This window comes from Lepidochelys olivacea (assembly GCF_965140295.1).
Source record: "Lepidochelys olivacea isolate rLepOli2 genome assembly, chromosome: 14".
NCBI classification, from domain to species: domain Eukaryota; kingdom Metazoa; phylum Chordata; order Testudines; family Cheloniidae; genus Lepidochelys; species Lepidochelys olivacea.
The window spans coordinates 16,667,990-16,684,513 of NC_140424.1; the positions used below are offsets into that span (position 1 = coordinate 16,667,990).

The window sequence follows — 16,524 nt, forward strand, 5'->3', positions numbered from 1 at the left end:
CTCCACATGTTAAAGGTTGCCATTCAGTGCTGATTTTCTTAAACAGTGCACGGTTCCCTCAAACCACTGAGCTTTTCTAGCTAAAATTCTGCTTAAAATAAAGCACTGCAATATGTAGATAGGCATTGCATACGTCATCCAACCAAAACATCTTGCAAAAGTATCAAACCATGTAGGGGTCTGCAAAGTGTCCCAGAATGCAATGAAAAATTGTCTTGCATTAAGTGTTGAGGGGGAAAAAATGACTGCATTTGTAGAGCCCTGGGAGAACCTTAGTAAGGGCTCCAGTTCAGAGCTTGGGAACGCACAAGTGACAGGACATAAGGGTGCCCTAGACAAGTCTCGGAGGAAGGTTCACTAGGCAGCAGCTCAGCTGGGAATGCATTCACAGGCAGAACTCACTTTGATTATAGCTGCAGCTGCCCTGAAGCTCATGTGGGCGACAGACTCCCTCTTCCTACGGGGCAAACGGGTGTAGCCTGACCGCACACTGGTGAAAGATGTTAGGGAAAGGACTCCAGGCGTCTGGGGTGGTAGAACAGGATGAGGGGTCCGAGGACGATCGACTTCATCCGGATGCCGGAATGGACGGCCTCTGGCCAAAGGGTCTACGATCTTAAGAATCACATGGACAGAGAGGTAGAAGTTAGTGAACTAGGTTTGGTTTTTAGCTCCATGTGCACATGAACGTAAGAGACAAAAGGGAGACACAAAGATACACATTATGCAAGCGAACCCTGCTGTGAGTGGGTTTTCGGCCACACTCTTGAGAGTTTTACCTTGGGCATCTTGCATGGCTTCGGTGACTCGGTGCCTTGGAAGGAGGGCACCTCCTGACTGGGTAGCTCCATGTCTCGGTAGGGGGCCTTGAGCTTGCCATATCGCAGGCTGCAGTGCTGCCGGCTCTTGCGTTGCCAGTGCTCCCGCTTTCCCTCCCAGTCACTGCTGACACCAAACCACTGGGCTGTGCCCCTGCCAAAGCAAGTGTTGAGAGAAACACACAGTGCTCATCTCTACTGGAGGAATACTGCATGCAAAGGGACTAAGTCCACACGACCGAGAACGCGACAAGTCATTTAAATACAGAATTGGAGTGCAAAATAGTATCTGAAATAGACCATCTCTGAGCCTTTTACACCATACACATCTCAGACACCACGACTGTCACCTCCAGAGCTATAAACAACTTCGGATATTGTCCACACTGCAACTGGGGCCTGGTCTACAATACTGAATTCGGTTGACATAAGTCGCTTTGCATTGACCTCTTTATGCGCATGTCTACACTCAAATGTGTCTCTGACTCATGTAAGTGCCCCATTACGACAATGCAGTAAAACCATCCTCCCCCAAACCGTGTAGAGCCTTAGTGGACCTACTTAGGTCAACGCAGCGAGAGTGTAGATACTGCATGACCTGTGTCGATCCTAACAGATCTGCCAACAGCTGTCCCACAATGCCCCATTCCCTGCAACAGTGACTGCTCTGGTCACAATTTTAAACTCCACTGCCCAGGGTTCAGAGACCGGAAGCCCACCACATTCCCTTTACAAACTGAGTATTTTTGAATTGATTTTTCCCCGATTGCCCACCTGGATGAGCAAACCTAGCTGATCACCTTTGTTGTGTGCATCATAGATCCAGAGATTGAGTGCTACGCTGCCAGCTTTGAAATAGTCCTCGGAGAAACCCCTTCAGCATGCCGGACCCCCAAGGAGTCTCTCTCTTCCTACAGGGTGAGCCATGTGGCCTCACTGCCTTCTACTGCTGAACCTCTGGGCTTCAGCTTCACACCATGAGCTCTGTTCAACAAGTCCAGCTGAGACAGGCCCCTGCTAGAGACTTGTCCACTCTGCAGGGTTTCATGCACCTCCCCAAGCATTCACAGTGACACACACACACAGCGTTGTCAAGAAACAGTCGAGTTTATTAGTCAACTGCAGCACAGTGAAGTCCTTAGAGTAGTATAGGGAAAGGAAGGTTAAAGTGTAGGCCGTTCTGGTTAGCCCAGAGCCCAGCCAAGCTGGGTGAACGCCATTGTTCAGGCTCTGGTCTCACCTCCTGGGTCAGGTTCCAGATTAGAGCCCAGACTCTTCCCAGCAGCCAGCTTTTACCCCCTCACCTCTCCAGTCCTTTGTTCTCCAGCTTGGGAATGTTGCTCAGCTTCCCTGAGGAGAGGTGGGGAAATCTGCCTCCCGCTGGGTCCTTGGTGGCTAGGTATCAATGCCCTGGGTGATTGGATTTGCCAGCCTCTTCTTGTATCTTCCATTGACAGGAGGTCGGTCTCAACTAGTCTTTTTTTTAAAATGGCTCATTTCAAGCTCAGCCAGGCAGGCAGCATTAATACCCATGTCTCTGAGCCTGCCCTGAGAGCAAGCAGTCCTTTTCCCCTCACCGGGCAACAACGCAGCATATATGGGAAACTGAGGCACACAGAAAAGGAGTACTTGTGGCACCTTAGAGACTAACACATTTATTTGGGCATAAGCTTTTGTGAGCTACAGCTCACTTCATCGGATGCATTCAGTGGAATACACAGTGGGGAGATTTATATACATAGAGAACATGAAACAATGGGTGTTACCATACACACTGTAACGAGAGTGATCACTTAAGGTGAGCTATTACCAGCAGGAGAGCGGGGGGTGGGAACCTTTTGTAGTGATAACCAAGGTGGGCCATTTCCAGCAGTTGACAAGAACATCTGAGGAATAGTGGGGGGTGGGGAATAAACATGGAGAAATAGTTTTACTTTGTGTAATGACACATCCACTCCCAGTCTCTATTCAAGCCTAAGTTAATTGTATCCAGTTTGCAAATTAATTCCAATTCAGCAGTCTCTCGTTGGAGTCTGTTTCTGAAGTTTTTTTTGTTGAAGAACTGCAACTTTTAGGTCTGTAATTGAGTGACCAAAGAGATTGAACTGTTCTCAGACTGGTTTTTGAATGTTATAATTCTTGACGTCTGATTTGTGTCCATTTATTCTTTTGCGTATAGACTGTCCAGTTTGACCAATGTACATGGCAGAGGGGCATTGCTGGCACATGATGGCATATATCACATTGGTAGATGTGCAGGTGAACGAGCCTCTGATAGTGTGGCTGATGTGATTAGGCCCTATGATGGTGTCCCCTGAATAGATATGTGGACACAGTTGGCAACGGGCTTTGTTGCAAGGATAGGTTCCTGGGTTAGTGGTTCTGTTGTGTGGTTGTTGGTGAGTATTTGCTTCAGGTTGGGGGGCTGTCTGTAGGCAAGGACTGGCCTGTCTCCCAAGATCTTTGAGTGTGATGGGTCGTCCTTCAGGATAGATTGTAGATCCTTGATGATGCGCTGGAGAGGTTTTAGTTGGGGGCTGAAGGTGATGGCTAGTGGCATTCTGTTATTTTCTTTGTTGGGCCTGTCCTGTACTAGGTGACTTCTGGGTACTCTTCTGGCTCTGTCAATCTGTTTCTTCACTTCAGCAGGTGGGTATTGTAGTTGTAAGAATGCTTGACAAAGATCTTGTAGGTGTTTGTCTCTGTCTGAGGGGTTGGAGCAAATACGGTTGTATCATAGAGCTTGGCTGTAGACAATGGATCGTGTGGTGTGGTCTGGATGAAAGCTGGAGGCATGTAGGTAGGAATAGCGGTCAGTAGGTTTCCGGTATAGGGTGGTGTTTATGTAACCATCGCTTATTAGCGGGCTAGTGTCCAGGAAGTGGATCTCTTTTGTGGACTGGTCCAGACTGAGGTTGATGGTGGGATGGAAATTGTTGAAATCATGGTGGAATTCCTCAAGGGCTTCTTTTCCATGGGTCCAGATGATGAAGATGTCATCAATGTAGCTCAAGTAGAGTAGGGGCATTAGGGGACGAGAGCTGAGGAAGCGTTGTTCTAAGTCGTCCATAAAAATGTTGGCATACTGTGGGGCCATGCGGGTACCCATAGCAGTGCTACTGATTTAAAGGTATACATTGTACCCAAATGTGAAATAGTTATGGATGAGGACAAAGTCACAAAGTTCAGCCACCAGGTTTGCCGTGACATTATCGGGGATACTGTTCCTGATGGCTTGTAGTCCATCTTTGTGTGGAATGTTGGTGTAGAGGGCTTCTACATCCATAGTGGCCAGGACGGTGTTTTCAGGAAGGTCACCGATGGATTGTAGTTTCCTCAGGAAGTCAGTGGTGTCTCGAAGGTAGCTGGGAGTGCTGGTAGCGTAGGGCCTGAGGAGGGAGTCTACATAGCCAGACAATCCTGCTGTCAGGGTGCCAATGCCTGAGATGATGGGGCATCGGGATTCCCAGGTTTATGGATCTTGGGTAGCAGATAGAATACCCCAGGTCGGGGCTCCAGGGGTGTGTCTGTGCGGATTTGTTCTTGTGCTTTTTCAGGGAGTTTCTTGAGCAAATGCTGTAGTTTCTTTTGGTAACCCTCAGTGGGATCAGAGCGTAATGGCTTGTAGAAAGTGGTGTTGGAGAGCTGCCTAGCAGTCTCTTGTTCATATTCCGACCTAATCATGACGACAACAGCACCTCCTTTGTCAGCCTTTTTGATTATAATGTCAGTTGTTTCTGAGGCTGTGGATGGCATTGTGTTCTGCATGGCTGAGGTTATGGGGCAAGTGATGCCGCTTTTCCACAATTTCAGCCCGTGCACATCGGCGGAAGCACTCTATGTAGAAGTCCAGTCTGCTATCTCGACCTTCAGGAGGAGTCCACGCAGAATCTTTCTTTTTGTAGTCTTGGTAGGAAGGTCTCTGTGGGTTAGTATGTTGTTCAGAGGTGTGTTGGAAATATTCCTTGAATCGGAGACATCAAAAATAGGATTCTAGGTCACCACAGAACTGTATCATGTTCGTGGGGGTGGAGGGGCAGAAGGAGAGGCCCCGAGATAGCCCAGCAGAAGAATCTGTCCTAAGAGTATAGTTGGATATATTAACAATATTGCTGGGTGGGTTAAGGGAACCACTGTTGTGGCCCCTTGTGGCACGCAGTAGTTTAGTGTCCTTTTTCTTTTGTAGAGAAGCAAAGTGTGTGTTGTAAATGGCTTGTCTAGTTTTGTAAAGTCCAGCCATGAGGAAGTTTGTGTGGAAGGTTGGTTTTTTATGAGATTATCCAGTTTTGAGAGCTCATTCTTAATCTTTCCCTGTTTGCTGTAGAGGATGTTGATCAGGCGGTTCCGCAGTTTCTTTGAGAGCGTGTGGCACAAGCTGTCAGCATAGTCTGTGTGGTATGTAGATTGTAATGGATTTTTTACACCTTCAGTCCTTTTGGTATGATGTCCGTCTGTTTGCATTTGGAAAGGAAGATAATGTCTGTCTGTATCTGTACGAGATTTTTCATGAAGTGGATAGATTTCCACTCCATATGGCTAAATTCAGTGCCTTGCATAATGACAGGTTTCAGAGTAGTAGCCGTGTTAGTCTGTATTCGCAAAAAGAAAAGGAGAATGCCTGGCCCTGTGGAGGAGCAGAAGACAGATGAGGACCAGGGAGGACATGTTCTGTGAGATCCTATAAGCCAATGCTGCATCCACCCATCAACAAAGTGGGTTGGAGAGCTAACGTGACCAACGACATGGAGAAAGATATAGAGAGGACAGGAAAAAGGCATGGGAATTCCAGCAGGCCAAGAAGTAGGAAACCCACCAGCACATAATGGGTCTCCTCAGACAGCAAACTCTTGGCGTACAGCTTCACGAGCCATGGGAGCAAAAGGGATAGGCTGTGTCCCGCAGAATCACCACTGGCATGTCAACATCGCCAGCGGTAATCCACCAGTTAGGAAAGAATGCCCCTGCCTGCAGCTTTTGGGAAAGTCCCGTGTTCTTAAAGAGGTGAGCATCATGCACCTTCTCTGACCAACCTACATGGATATTGGTGAAGCATCCCTGGTGATTGATCAACGCTTGCATCATCATGGAAAAGTAGCCCTTTCTGTTGATGTACTCTGTAGCAAGGTGGGCTGGTGCCAAAATAGGGATACGAGTGCTGTCCATCACCTCACTGCAGCTCAGGAACCCCACTGCTGCAAATCCATCCACTAGCAGCTCCTGCATGTTGCTGAGAGTCTCAGTCCTGCGTAAGAGGATACGATTCATGGGGCTATACACTTGCCTGAGAGTGGTCGCCACTGTGAATTTCCCAATGCCAAAATGCTTTCCCATTGCAAACTTACAGAGCGCAATCGTTACTTGTGTCTCCACTGTGTGGTGGAAAAATTAACCACGCGTTGTGTTTGGATCAGAACCAAGCCCGAGGCTCCTTACTGTCAATGCAGCTCTTATTCTGGTGTCCCTGTGCTGGGGAGTGCTCTGCACACGGATCCAAGAAGGTGACCTGTCACATCCAACGGTTCCGCCGCCACCGCTTGTCATTCCAAACCTACATTACAATGTGATCCCAATGCTCAGTGCTCGTTTCGCGAACACGGCAAGCAACCCTGAATTGTTTCTCACTATGTCCATCAGCCAACTGTCCACCGAGATAGCCTCATGTCCCTGGTTGTTGGGGTACTTCCTGAGGGTCTGAAAGTCAGACGAGTTGAACGTAGCGCATGCAGGATGTACACAAGAACAGTGCAGAACTCTGTGGGCTCCAGGGTTTCTGCCAGAGCCTGAAAAGCATGGAGTGGATTTGTGGGATTAGTTTTAAACCAAGGCACAAAAATGATGGGAAACGGATGGGCTTATGGGACCCAGAGAGTTGCACGCTGGGTACTTGGCCCCTTGCTCCCAGAGATCTCTGGGTGAACCCTTACTAATGTTACACAAAACATTGCGCTGGACGATGGTGCACAGCATGCTGGCATCACACTTTACACGCAGTGCAGGCGCAAGCAGCCGAGGACACGCCTGCCTCAGCAACATACGAACTGCAGCAGCCGCGTGCCACCGCAACTTGCGTTGATTGTGGTTTGCGGTGTAGACATAGCCTCAGGCAGGCGTACCCACGCTAGCTTTAATTGTGCGAGCACGCTGAAAACAGCGGCGAAGATGCAGTGGGTCAGACCCTGAACTTGGTTAGCAATGCAAGTATGTCCGGGGTGCTTTTATAGCCTGGCTGAAGCCTGCAACATCACATCTTCAGAGTTACTTTTAGCCATGCTAGCTAGATGACAGCTTGCACCAACGTGCCTCCCTGCGCTGCAATGCAATACACAATGGCAGGGTGGACATGGCATTAAGGGTCCAAGAACATGCAAGGTGCACGTGACGTTCAAAGCGTTCACACTACAGGAGAAAGGAGTTCTTTGATCCCAGCCACTTCACCCACAGACGCAGGCCATAATGTAGCTCAGTTGTCAGCCTCGGCTCTGGAGGGGCCCAGGCCCGCAGTAGCAGGGGATGCCAGGAATTCAAACCTCTTGGCAACAGCATCGGTACCTGCACCGCACTGGAAACAGGCTTGTTAGCTTGGTGCTGAAACAGAAGCACAAGTGAATGCGCCTGTGATTAAATACTACAGAGAAACGCAGGTCTGTGAAAAGCATGAGTTCGAATTCTAAGGGAGGAGACTGGCATTGTTCCTGGAAAAGCGGACAGCTGGGCAAAACACAACAGATGAAAACCCAACACAAGACCTGGTTAACTTATTTCAACTTCCTGATTCTAAACACACACAGCTTCGACCTCCACGCCTGGTCCCGCAGCACGTCTGCTGCAGCCAAGGCAGAGACCAGAAAAACAGGGAGCCAAATCTGTTCAGCTCCCCTCCCCACAGCCTAGCGCCAGGTGCTGCAGCGTCCGACACGTGGTGCTGTGACACCCAGTGCCACACGCTCCTTACTTGCGGATGCTCTGGGACAGGGAGGTCTGTCTGTGGAAGCCGGGACGTCTCTCCAACATGTTCTCATCCCTTTTCCCTCTGGGCTCCTGTAGGCTCACGCTCTTTTGATACACTGGGTTTTTCAGAGGCTGGAAGGGGAGCCAAGCCGTTAGGAGCAGAGCTGGGAAGGGGAACACATTTCTGTGTATAGCTGGGATCCCCCTGCAACCCACTGTTCAGGGAGGCGGCGGGAACAGAGCCGGTCAGCCAAGAGACTGACCTACTTCTCACCAGGGCTCAACCTCCTACCGATAGGTTTGGGTTCTCGCAGGGCATGCCCTGTGTTTGACCTTAAATTAAATTAAGAGCTTGACAGAGGGGTCCCACATTCAGATGTTCTGCTGGCATGGGGAAGCAAGGAGTAGCTTCAAGAATTCCAATTGAAAAACTGAGCCCCCCCCACCCCCGCCCCCAGCACCCCATCTGCCTACCCTTTGGTGCATCCCAGGCCCCTTAGACAGCTCCTGCTTCCAACCCTTGGCAGAAGGGATGAAGAGCAATGCTGTGGGGAGGGAGCTCTGTAAAGCCATTTCATAATGGGCAGCTAATGGGGGAACAACTAACCCCCTGGAGATGGGCCGTCAATGCACATCATCATTCTGAGCAGCCAGCTAGGCAGCAGCCTGGAAAATGGCAGCATTCAGGGCTCTAATCAAGCAGCAGAATGGGACAGGAGATGAGTGCTGGGCTGGGGAACAGGGCTCGACCCTGCTCCCAGAGGAGCAGCATTCCCTAGTCCCTTACCACTGTTACAACCCCCTGTGCCCCCAAACACACCCTCCAGGGTCCCTGGGAATTAACAGGCATTGGGACGTTGGGGATCCCCCTCTTACCACCTTTTGGCTGCTTTCCTCCTCTAGCTCCACTGGTGGAATGGTGATGGAGAGGTCAGGCGGCTTCCTGCTCTGCAGGCGGCTGCTGCTGGTGCTCGACCGGCTGCCCCCGTTCTTATCGCTGGACGACATCTCAAACAGGAGGAGTTACTCAGGCTAAACAGGGAGGAGGGAGGAAAAAAAAGTGAGACCCTAGATTTCTTGGCCCTTACTGCTGATTGCACAGGGGAGGAGGTTGATCGGTTTCCTCTCTAGGGGGAAGGTGAGGTAATGGCCATTTCATGGATTTACTGCAGATAACCGCTAATGGGTCTGTGCACCGCGGAGACCCCCTGGAGGCACATCAGTTCTTTAAGTGCTTGTCGCAAGGAGAGACATGCAGAATCCTTTCCTTTAAGCACTTCCCAGAGGGCCAGCGGGAGCCCCCGCTCCTCAGCCATATGGTACTAGAGATCAACATTTCACACTTCTACAGGGACTTCCATGCAAGAGTCCTCAAGTGCTACCCAAAGATCACAACAGGTCTGACTCATGCACCACTATCCCCACGTAACAGATGGGGAAAAAGCAAGTGGACTTGCCCAGCACAGCAATTCAGCGGCAGAGATAAGAACAAAAAAAACAAGATTCCCACCTCCTAGTCCCCTGCTCTAAGCGGTTCTTCATCGTAACCATGCGGCAAATCTCCCACCATTAGTCCTATCAAGCGCTTTGACTTGTGACGCTGCCCAGGAGGGTTGGACGTTGCAGCTTAACATAGCAAAGACAAAGGCTTTGAAGAGGTTCACCTCCAGCCCAAGGTGCTTGTGGAGTCAGAGACATGCCCGGCAATGGCGACCGATGGCTACGCCCAGTTTACAGTACATGCAGCTTGACCACAGCAGCAGGAAAGCCGTCGGAAGTCACACCCACTCAAAGCAGACTTCCAATTTTCAAAGAACTAACCTGGTGTGGGTCCAGAACGATGACCCCCACCTTAGGCAGTTGCGCTGAGCTCAGTGGAAGGAGATGAAACCAAGAGCAGAAACATTTTCAGACCATGAAACCTATTTCCATTCTGGAATAGTCTCCCCAGAGAAGCAGTGGGACTCTCCAGCCATCGAAAGCAAGATTCCCACCAGAAAGTGTCCCGTAGAGAACGAGCCGGCGCACAAGTAGAGAAAGGGAGTGGGTCATCATAAGTCTTGGCCGTCTCTGGTTTGTAAGGTATTTAAAGGCCTGTGGACTAGTCAGTCAGGATAGGAGTGAGAGCGCGGTTATACCATGGTCCTATCTGGAGCAACCTAATGTGAAAAAACATGATTCATTATGGTCTCTCCTGCCCCAGTCTAGCTAAAATCACCCAGCCCAGCACTGGGTGCACGGTGTCGGTGGGGCAGCGGCACAGTAGAAGTTCTTCCCAGCTCAACAGAAGCCTCAGCAAACTGGCTGGTCAAGGTCACTGTCACTCACCTGCCCTTCTCAAACTGTGTGTGTGGGGGTGGGGCAGAGAGAAGAGCGGGGGGAGAAAGGAAGGAAGGGTGCGCAGGAGAGAAAGCTCTACACCACCACAGGATTTAGCCAGACATCCCTTCAACTTCAATTTAGCATTTAATCCTGTTCCACGGCTGCTAAGTGTGTAGACAGTCATGGAACGGGACTCTCTAACCCTACAGCAAAGGCAGCTAGGAGAGCATCTTCAGGAAGTCCCAAGGAGGAGAGCCCAAGTGTGGGTGCTACACTGGAGTGGCGGCCGAGTAGACGGCATCGTACTGAGCAGCCCATTTCCATTCGCTACGAACACTGGGGAGTTGTGCCATCCTTTTTGCTGGGGTTGGTGCCATCCCCTCCAGCTCTCTTCAGGTTTAGTCTAGGAGACAAGAGCGCATTTCCCTCTGCAGAGACTGTTCTCTAAAGGCAACATAGTGGAAGCACTTACAGTTCTGCAGTCAGCGTCCCTTGCTTTTGAAGCCCAGGATGGGGGTAGACTTTGGGGCAGCTAGTAACCAGCACAGGCTGTCCTAGGATGTAATGGTCCCTCCTGGCTGTAATCTATAAACCTTAGTGCACTCACGGAATAGCACTTCTCTGCCCCTCTCCCCATCTAGTGCAGTGCTGGGGGTGTCTATTTAGATTGGAAGCTGCTTCTTAGGGGCAGGGGCTCACATCTCCTCTTTGTGCCCTGGAGCAACAAGCACATAGGCAGCCATTTAGGCCACTCACCAACTAGCCAACACTCCCACTGCAGGGGGTGGGGAGAAGGGAAGCTTTAAGTGAGTAGCACCAGGAAGAGCAATGAGTGGGAAGCTTGGTAGCAAAATCTCTAGTATTAAAATGAACTTTGAGCAACACTACAGAACTGTAAATCAAACCCACGTAAGCGAAAGGGCCGAGGAGCAGGAGTGGTTACTACAGAAACCTCACACAAACCCTGACATGACTGAAATGAGCTAGTCGGTTTCCTCCATGCACCAAGTAGACGTGGAGCCTTCATTAGGGATTGGCTCACTTTTGCTTCATTTGAATTTCTTCTGGGCAGAGACCAGGTGAGCAGAGGATGCCCTGGGTAGGACTCAGGAGCACCAGCAGAGACGCATTACAGTTTTACCATCCGTAGGAGTCATGTGGCATTTGATGATTTAATTAAAGCCCCAACTCCTGGAGTCACAGGATTACTATGAAGCTCTGCATTCAGAAAAAGTTTCTAGCCCTGCTGGTTTCAGAGAAAAACTTGAAAATGTGACCCAAGCATGAGCCCAAAGGCTAAAAATTCAAAAGACTAGAGAATTTGTATTTTGTTCCTCCCTCCCCCACAAATCTCATGATTTTGCAAGGGGGCCTGATTCACTATTTTTGAACACATGGCATTAGCGACACTGGAGTCAATGCTACCAGCCCCTCATTTCTCTCCCCTCCTCGCCCCGCCCCCAAATATCCTAACTCTGTTCAGTAGCCTTGAAAGCAGATCATTCGAGACCAGACATTTTGCATTCACTGTTGGCCTCGCTCTGCCTTCTGCATGAGCCAGGTGTTTGCCAGTTTGCTGCTGCTGCATTGCCAGCTGGCTCATTGTTCAGGCTCATTGTTCTCGCTAGCAGAGAACGCCTGGTCCACTAGAACACTCCTTCCCTGCTCTGGCCTGGTCCCACTGCGGTTCTGCGTTTGACGTACGGGAGCACACTCAGCATCCAGCGGACGCTGCTTCGTAACTCCCCTCTCTGACCCTGATATAACATGCCAGAAAAGTAATAGGCTGCAGCGACATCATCCCCGTTAACCCGTTTTTGGAGACCGGAGAAATGGAAGCCCGCTGTCCCAGCTGATTACGAGGGCAGTGAATTACCCCCCAGTCCCTCCAGGAGATTGGGCCTGCTCCGTCTGAGCTGTTGCACCAATCTGTGAGCAAGGGAGCTCTAGAACAGCTGTGCCCTTCTGAATTCTGTATTTGGATTCTATGCTTTAGAGCAAAATCTTCTCGTCTATGGGACGGATTCTCCACTGCTTCCAGTTCGTGCTGGTGGAATACCACTTGATGGGGATACCCGTGCAAGTGTGATGGATGTAAGGGTTACCCTAGCACTCATTTAGCCCCAGGCCCCCTTGATGTAAACACGATAGACTCCTAATCCCAGCCTGGTGCAGACTTACCCAAGCATAGTTAATGATAGCAGCCAGGTCAGGGAGAGCAGTCACAAGTGCATGAAAGAGCTCCCAGCCTGGCTGGCTGTAAGCTGTCATAACAAGGGACTTTCCTCAGCCCTTCAGTCCAAGCAAGGAAACGTGCCCTGGAGGGACTAGCGGTGAAAGCTGTGGGCAGTGGGTCAGCTGGATTTGCAGTACAGCTTTTAAGTGGTCTCCTCATCTGCTTATATAACTATTTGGGTCAGGCAGGCTAAGCCCAGCGCTATCTGAAGCGGGACTGGCAAGGGTTAAAATCCACTTCTTCTCTCTTTATAGCTAGAATGGTGCTAGTGGGGACCACGTAGCAAATAGGGGGGTTCTAAGCCTGCTCTGTTCATGCCTGGCAGCATCATGGGTCATGTCAGCAGGGTGGAGTTTAGCTTGTATGTTTAAAAACAAGGCTCTAGCAGAGAGATTTGGGAGCCGGGGGTGGGGGTGCGTGGGAGAGAAATGAAGAGAAAATAGTGTTGAAGCTGGAAGGTGAGACAAGAGACCAAATTAAAAGCCAACAGATCGACTGTGTGTTACCTCCATCCTGACCTCTTGCAAACCCAAACACTCAGATCTACAAATGCAGGGACGCTCAGCTGGTTGGGTGCCTTTGAATACATTAGCCTAGTTACCGTAGGAGTCTTAAAAATTAAGACCCTCTGATCAAAGTCTTCAGCACGTTGGTTTGCACAAATGAGGATTTGAAGGAGAATGGGCAGCATGGTCAAATGGAAAAGGCACGGTCTGGGGACCATAGCAGGGTTCTGTTACCATCTCTGCCAAGGACCTGGCCTTGGGAAAGTCACTTCCCCAGCGTGCCTCTGTTTCCCCCCTCTCTGAAATAGGGATGATTTTTACCCTCTTTTGTGAAGGCGCTTTAAGACTAACGACCAACCAGTACAGGACCACTAGAAATGGCTTCCACTAGTTAGGGCTTGTCTTCACATGCCGCACTACACTGGCACAGGAGAAGCTCTCCCATCGACAGAGTGCTGTCTACATGGGGGGTTAGGTCAGCGGTGGAACTACATTGCTATGGGGTGACAGTTATATGGATATAGTTGTAGATCTGGCCTTAGCAGAACTGGGCATGGTTTAGTTTTGAGAAGACTGAGCGGGGACGGGATACGTTTTCAGATGGGCTAAGGGCTGTTATAAAGAGAATGGGGATCGATTGTTCTCCATGTCCATTGAAGGTAGGATAAGTAGTAATGGGCTTAATCTGCAGCAAGGGAGACTTAGATATTAGGAAAAACTTTCTAAACCTAGCTCTAAGGGAAGTTAAGCTCTCAAATGGGCTTCCAAAGGAGATTGTGGAATCCCCCTCATTGAAGGTTTTTAGGAACAGGTTGGACAAACCCCCATCAGGGATGCTCTAGGTTTACTTGGTCCTGCCTCCGCGCAGGTCCCTTCAGGTCCCTTCCAGGCCCACATTTCTGTGAAACGCCTTACCCTTCAGACAGCCTGCCTCCCACCTCAACGCCTTTCTTTGCACCACTATGACATGCAGACTAAAACCACCAAGACTGAAGATCTCGCCCCCACATTTCAGCTCCAAAAGGAATGACTCATGAAGTTAAGGGGATGACTACACAGAACTGCAGGTAGTGTCAAATGCAGCAGGCGCTGAGCAGCTAAAGGAAACAAACCGGAGGGGAGAACTGCACAACAGCCGAGGAAGAGGGGGAGCTGTGAGGAAACAGCGCTCCTTGCAGCTAGGTAGAGCAAGAGGCTCTGAACTCCCCACACCTGGCTTACTTTAGCACACGAGGGCATCAGAGCAGCTTTGCGTGCCTGTATCCAAGCACCACCAATCTCTTATAAAAGGGGTGTTTTACAGCAGAGGCACAAAGCTATCAAAGCTTAAGAGCTGGGCTTTTTAAGCTGTGCTGCCTGAACCAGTAAACAAGGCACATAAGTAAAACCAACCCCCCTCGGTGGGCTGGTTTCTAAATACTGGGATACTTGCCCTCCTGCTCCTTGGTGCGGTACCGGAGTCTGTCAGGAAAAGGAATCTGAGGTCAAGGATCCCTCCTCGCTCCACACCAGACATGATGGGAGTTTGAGTCCAGGAGAGATAAGAGTGGTCGTGGATTTACCAGGGATGGGGAGAGCAACTGGACCTCAGGGTGGGGGATAGCTCAGTGGTTTGAGCATTGGCCTGCTAAACCCAGGGTTGTGAGTTCAATCCTTGAGGGGGCCATTTAGGGATCTGGGGCAAAAATTGGGGATTGGTCCTGCTTTGAGCAGGGGGTTGGACTAGATGACCTCCTGAGGTCCCTTCCAACCCTGAGATTCTATGAATCTATGAATCAGCATGGAGTTTGGCGTGGGGGAGAGAACCATCACTTCCTAGTATTCACTGCAAGCTGACTCGCAGCACAGCTCGACCTTAGTATGTTGAAGAGCCCTTTGGCTCCATTCACCCCCAAGGACACTCACTGCTTTGCCTGCATGTTCAGCGCCTTGCAGGATCTAGCCCTCAGTGTCAAGTAATGTGGGCACCTCCCTTTCTTCAGCCCAGCTATTGACATCTCACCATCCTCCATCCTTCCTGCAATGGGGGCGGATGCAATACTTGCTTCATGTTTTGCATATTCCACCTGGCAGGGCAGCCGCTAACATTCTTTCCACTGGCAGGTTACAATGTACAATTTTTTGCACATCAGCTCAATTAGCAATGCATGCCGTTCACCTCCAGGGATGCAAATCTAACCCAAACTCTCATTAGCTCTCTCCCACGCCACAAGCTGCACAGGTCAAGCTTGCTTTAGAAACAGGCTGGAAGTCCTGGATCTTCACAAATTTATCCGCCCCACCCCCCATCCTCTGCCATGTTGGGTGCAAATGTTATGACAGTGGGGGGTGGAGTCTATTACAGCCCAGACAATCCCAGGAGTTCAAACATAACGAGTCACGTCCCCCATCCAAAAACCACCATAAACAATAGCCCCAAAATGATTGGCTTCAAAACGGTGAGATGTTTTTGTCAATATTCTGACTTTTGAGCCTGTAGGGGTCATGCTTTCAAGCTTCTCTGCAACCACAAGGGCTAAAACCAGTGATTTTCCAGGAAGGTTTGGAGCTATGAACTAGCAGTGACAGATTTGGAGCTACTCTATAGTAATGCATGAATATTGTATGTTCACTGGGATACTGAGAGGTTTTCTGTATGACTATACCAGGCTAACAACTGGAGATGGGGGAGAACAACAGGAAGGAAAAGAAGGGCTCAAGAGTGGGTGGGTGAGGTTCTGTGGCTTGCAAAGTGCTGGAGGTCAGACTAGATCATCATGATAGTCCCTTCTGACCTTGAAGTCTATGAGTCTTTAAGACAAATGACCCCGCTGCAATCATGAGAGTTGTTAAGGGAAAATGCCAGGATTCCCAGGTTCGGAGATTTTTGCCTCTTCTCCAGATAACCTACAAACCTGGTTTGAACCAGGACAGGAAGAGGTCCAGAGCAAAGGAGATCGAAAGAACTCTGGCAGGTAGGAACAGGAACTCTCTTGAGAGGGGAGAGTCGACTGTCCAGGGGAACCAGACAGCACACGGACATGCTGAAGGTGTCTAAAGATGCTAGTCCTGCCCAGGTCACCATCGCAGGATGCTGGGGCATTAGGTAAGACAGACAGACATGCACACAAGACTGTTTTAAACCCCCCCCCCCCACACACACACACACAAATGCATTGTTCCTACTGTTAAAACAATGCAACTGTTTAAGCTCTTTGATCACTGTGTACACGGTTGGTCAGACTCTCAAAGGGAAGAACAACAGGAGCTAAACCCAGCCAAATCAGCTGGCTAAGAACAGCTGATACACAGCTGGGTACTGTAGCCCCAGGCCTGGTGTAAGAGTGGAAGAAGTGCAGAATCCCACCCCAAGAGAGGTAAAGGCACCAAGGCCTGACACCTCATTTCACATAAAATGCAGTTCCAAGCTAGATCTTCTAATCAGAGTGGGAAATATTTTGCAAAACAAATTATTTTCATCCGTTGCCTACTGTTCAGCAACGGCATCAGGATGGACACCAGAAGCACGAGAGAAGGAGAAACCCTGAAGCTCTGTGCTTCCAGCGTGCCACCCTAACACGTGCATCAGGCCACGCAAAACCAAAAAGCTTTGCAGGTATTTCATGCGGGGAGCAGAGAGGCTTAACAGGGGGGACTAATACTTCAAGCTAACACTTTCCACAAGCTGAAACATCTCTATTGCGTTTAGAAAACT

The 16,524-nt window shown here is 49.9% G+C and overlaps 1 protein-coding gene across 3 annotated transcripts in view; it reads right to left on the reverse strand.

The window, feature by feature from the left end:
* The window catches only part of RHBDF2 (rhomboid 5 homolog 2), an 83,455-nt gene that overhangs the window by 17,101 nt on the left and 49,830 nt on the right, over positions 1–16,524 (reverse strand). For 2 of the 3 annotated variants that reach the window (XM_084647069.1, XM_084647068.1), the window contains exons 2-5: positions 8,643–8,798; positions 7,771–7,898; positions 780–972; positions 403–615 (exon numbers count right to left, since the gene is read on the reverse strand). In XM_084647069.1, the coding sequence (XP_084503195.1) occupies positions 403–615; positions 780–972; positions 7,771–7,898; positions 8,643–8,774 (666 nt within the window). In that variant the 5' untranslated portion in view covers positions 8,775–8,798. The remainder of the gene's footprint in view (positions 1–402; positions 616–779; positions 973–7,770; positions 7,899–8,642; positions 8,799–16,524) is intronic. The other variant, XM_084647070.1, reaches the window with a different exon arrangement.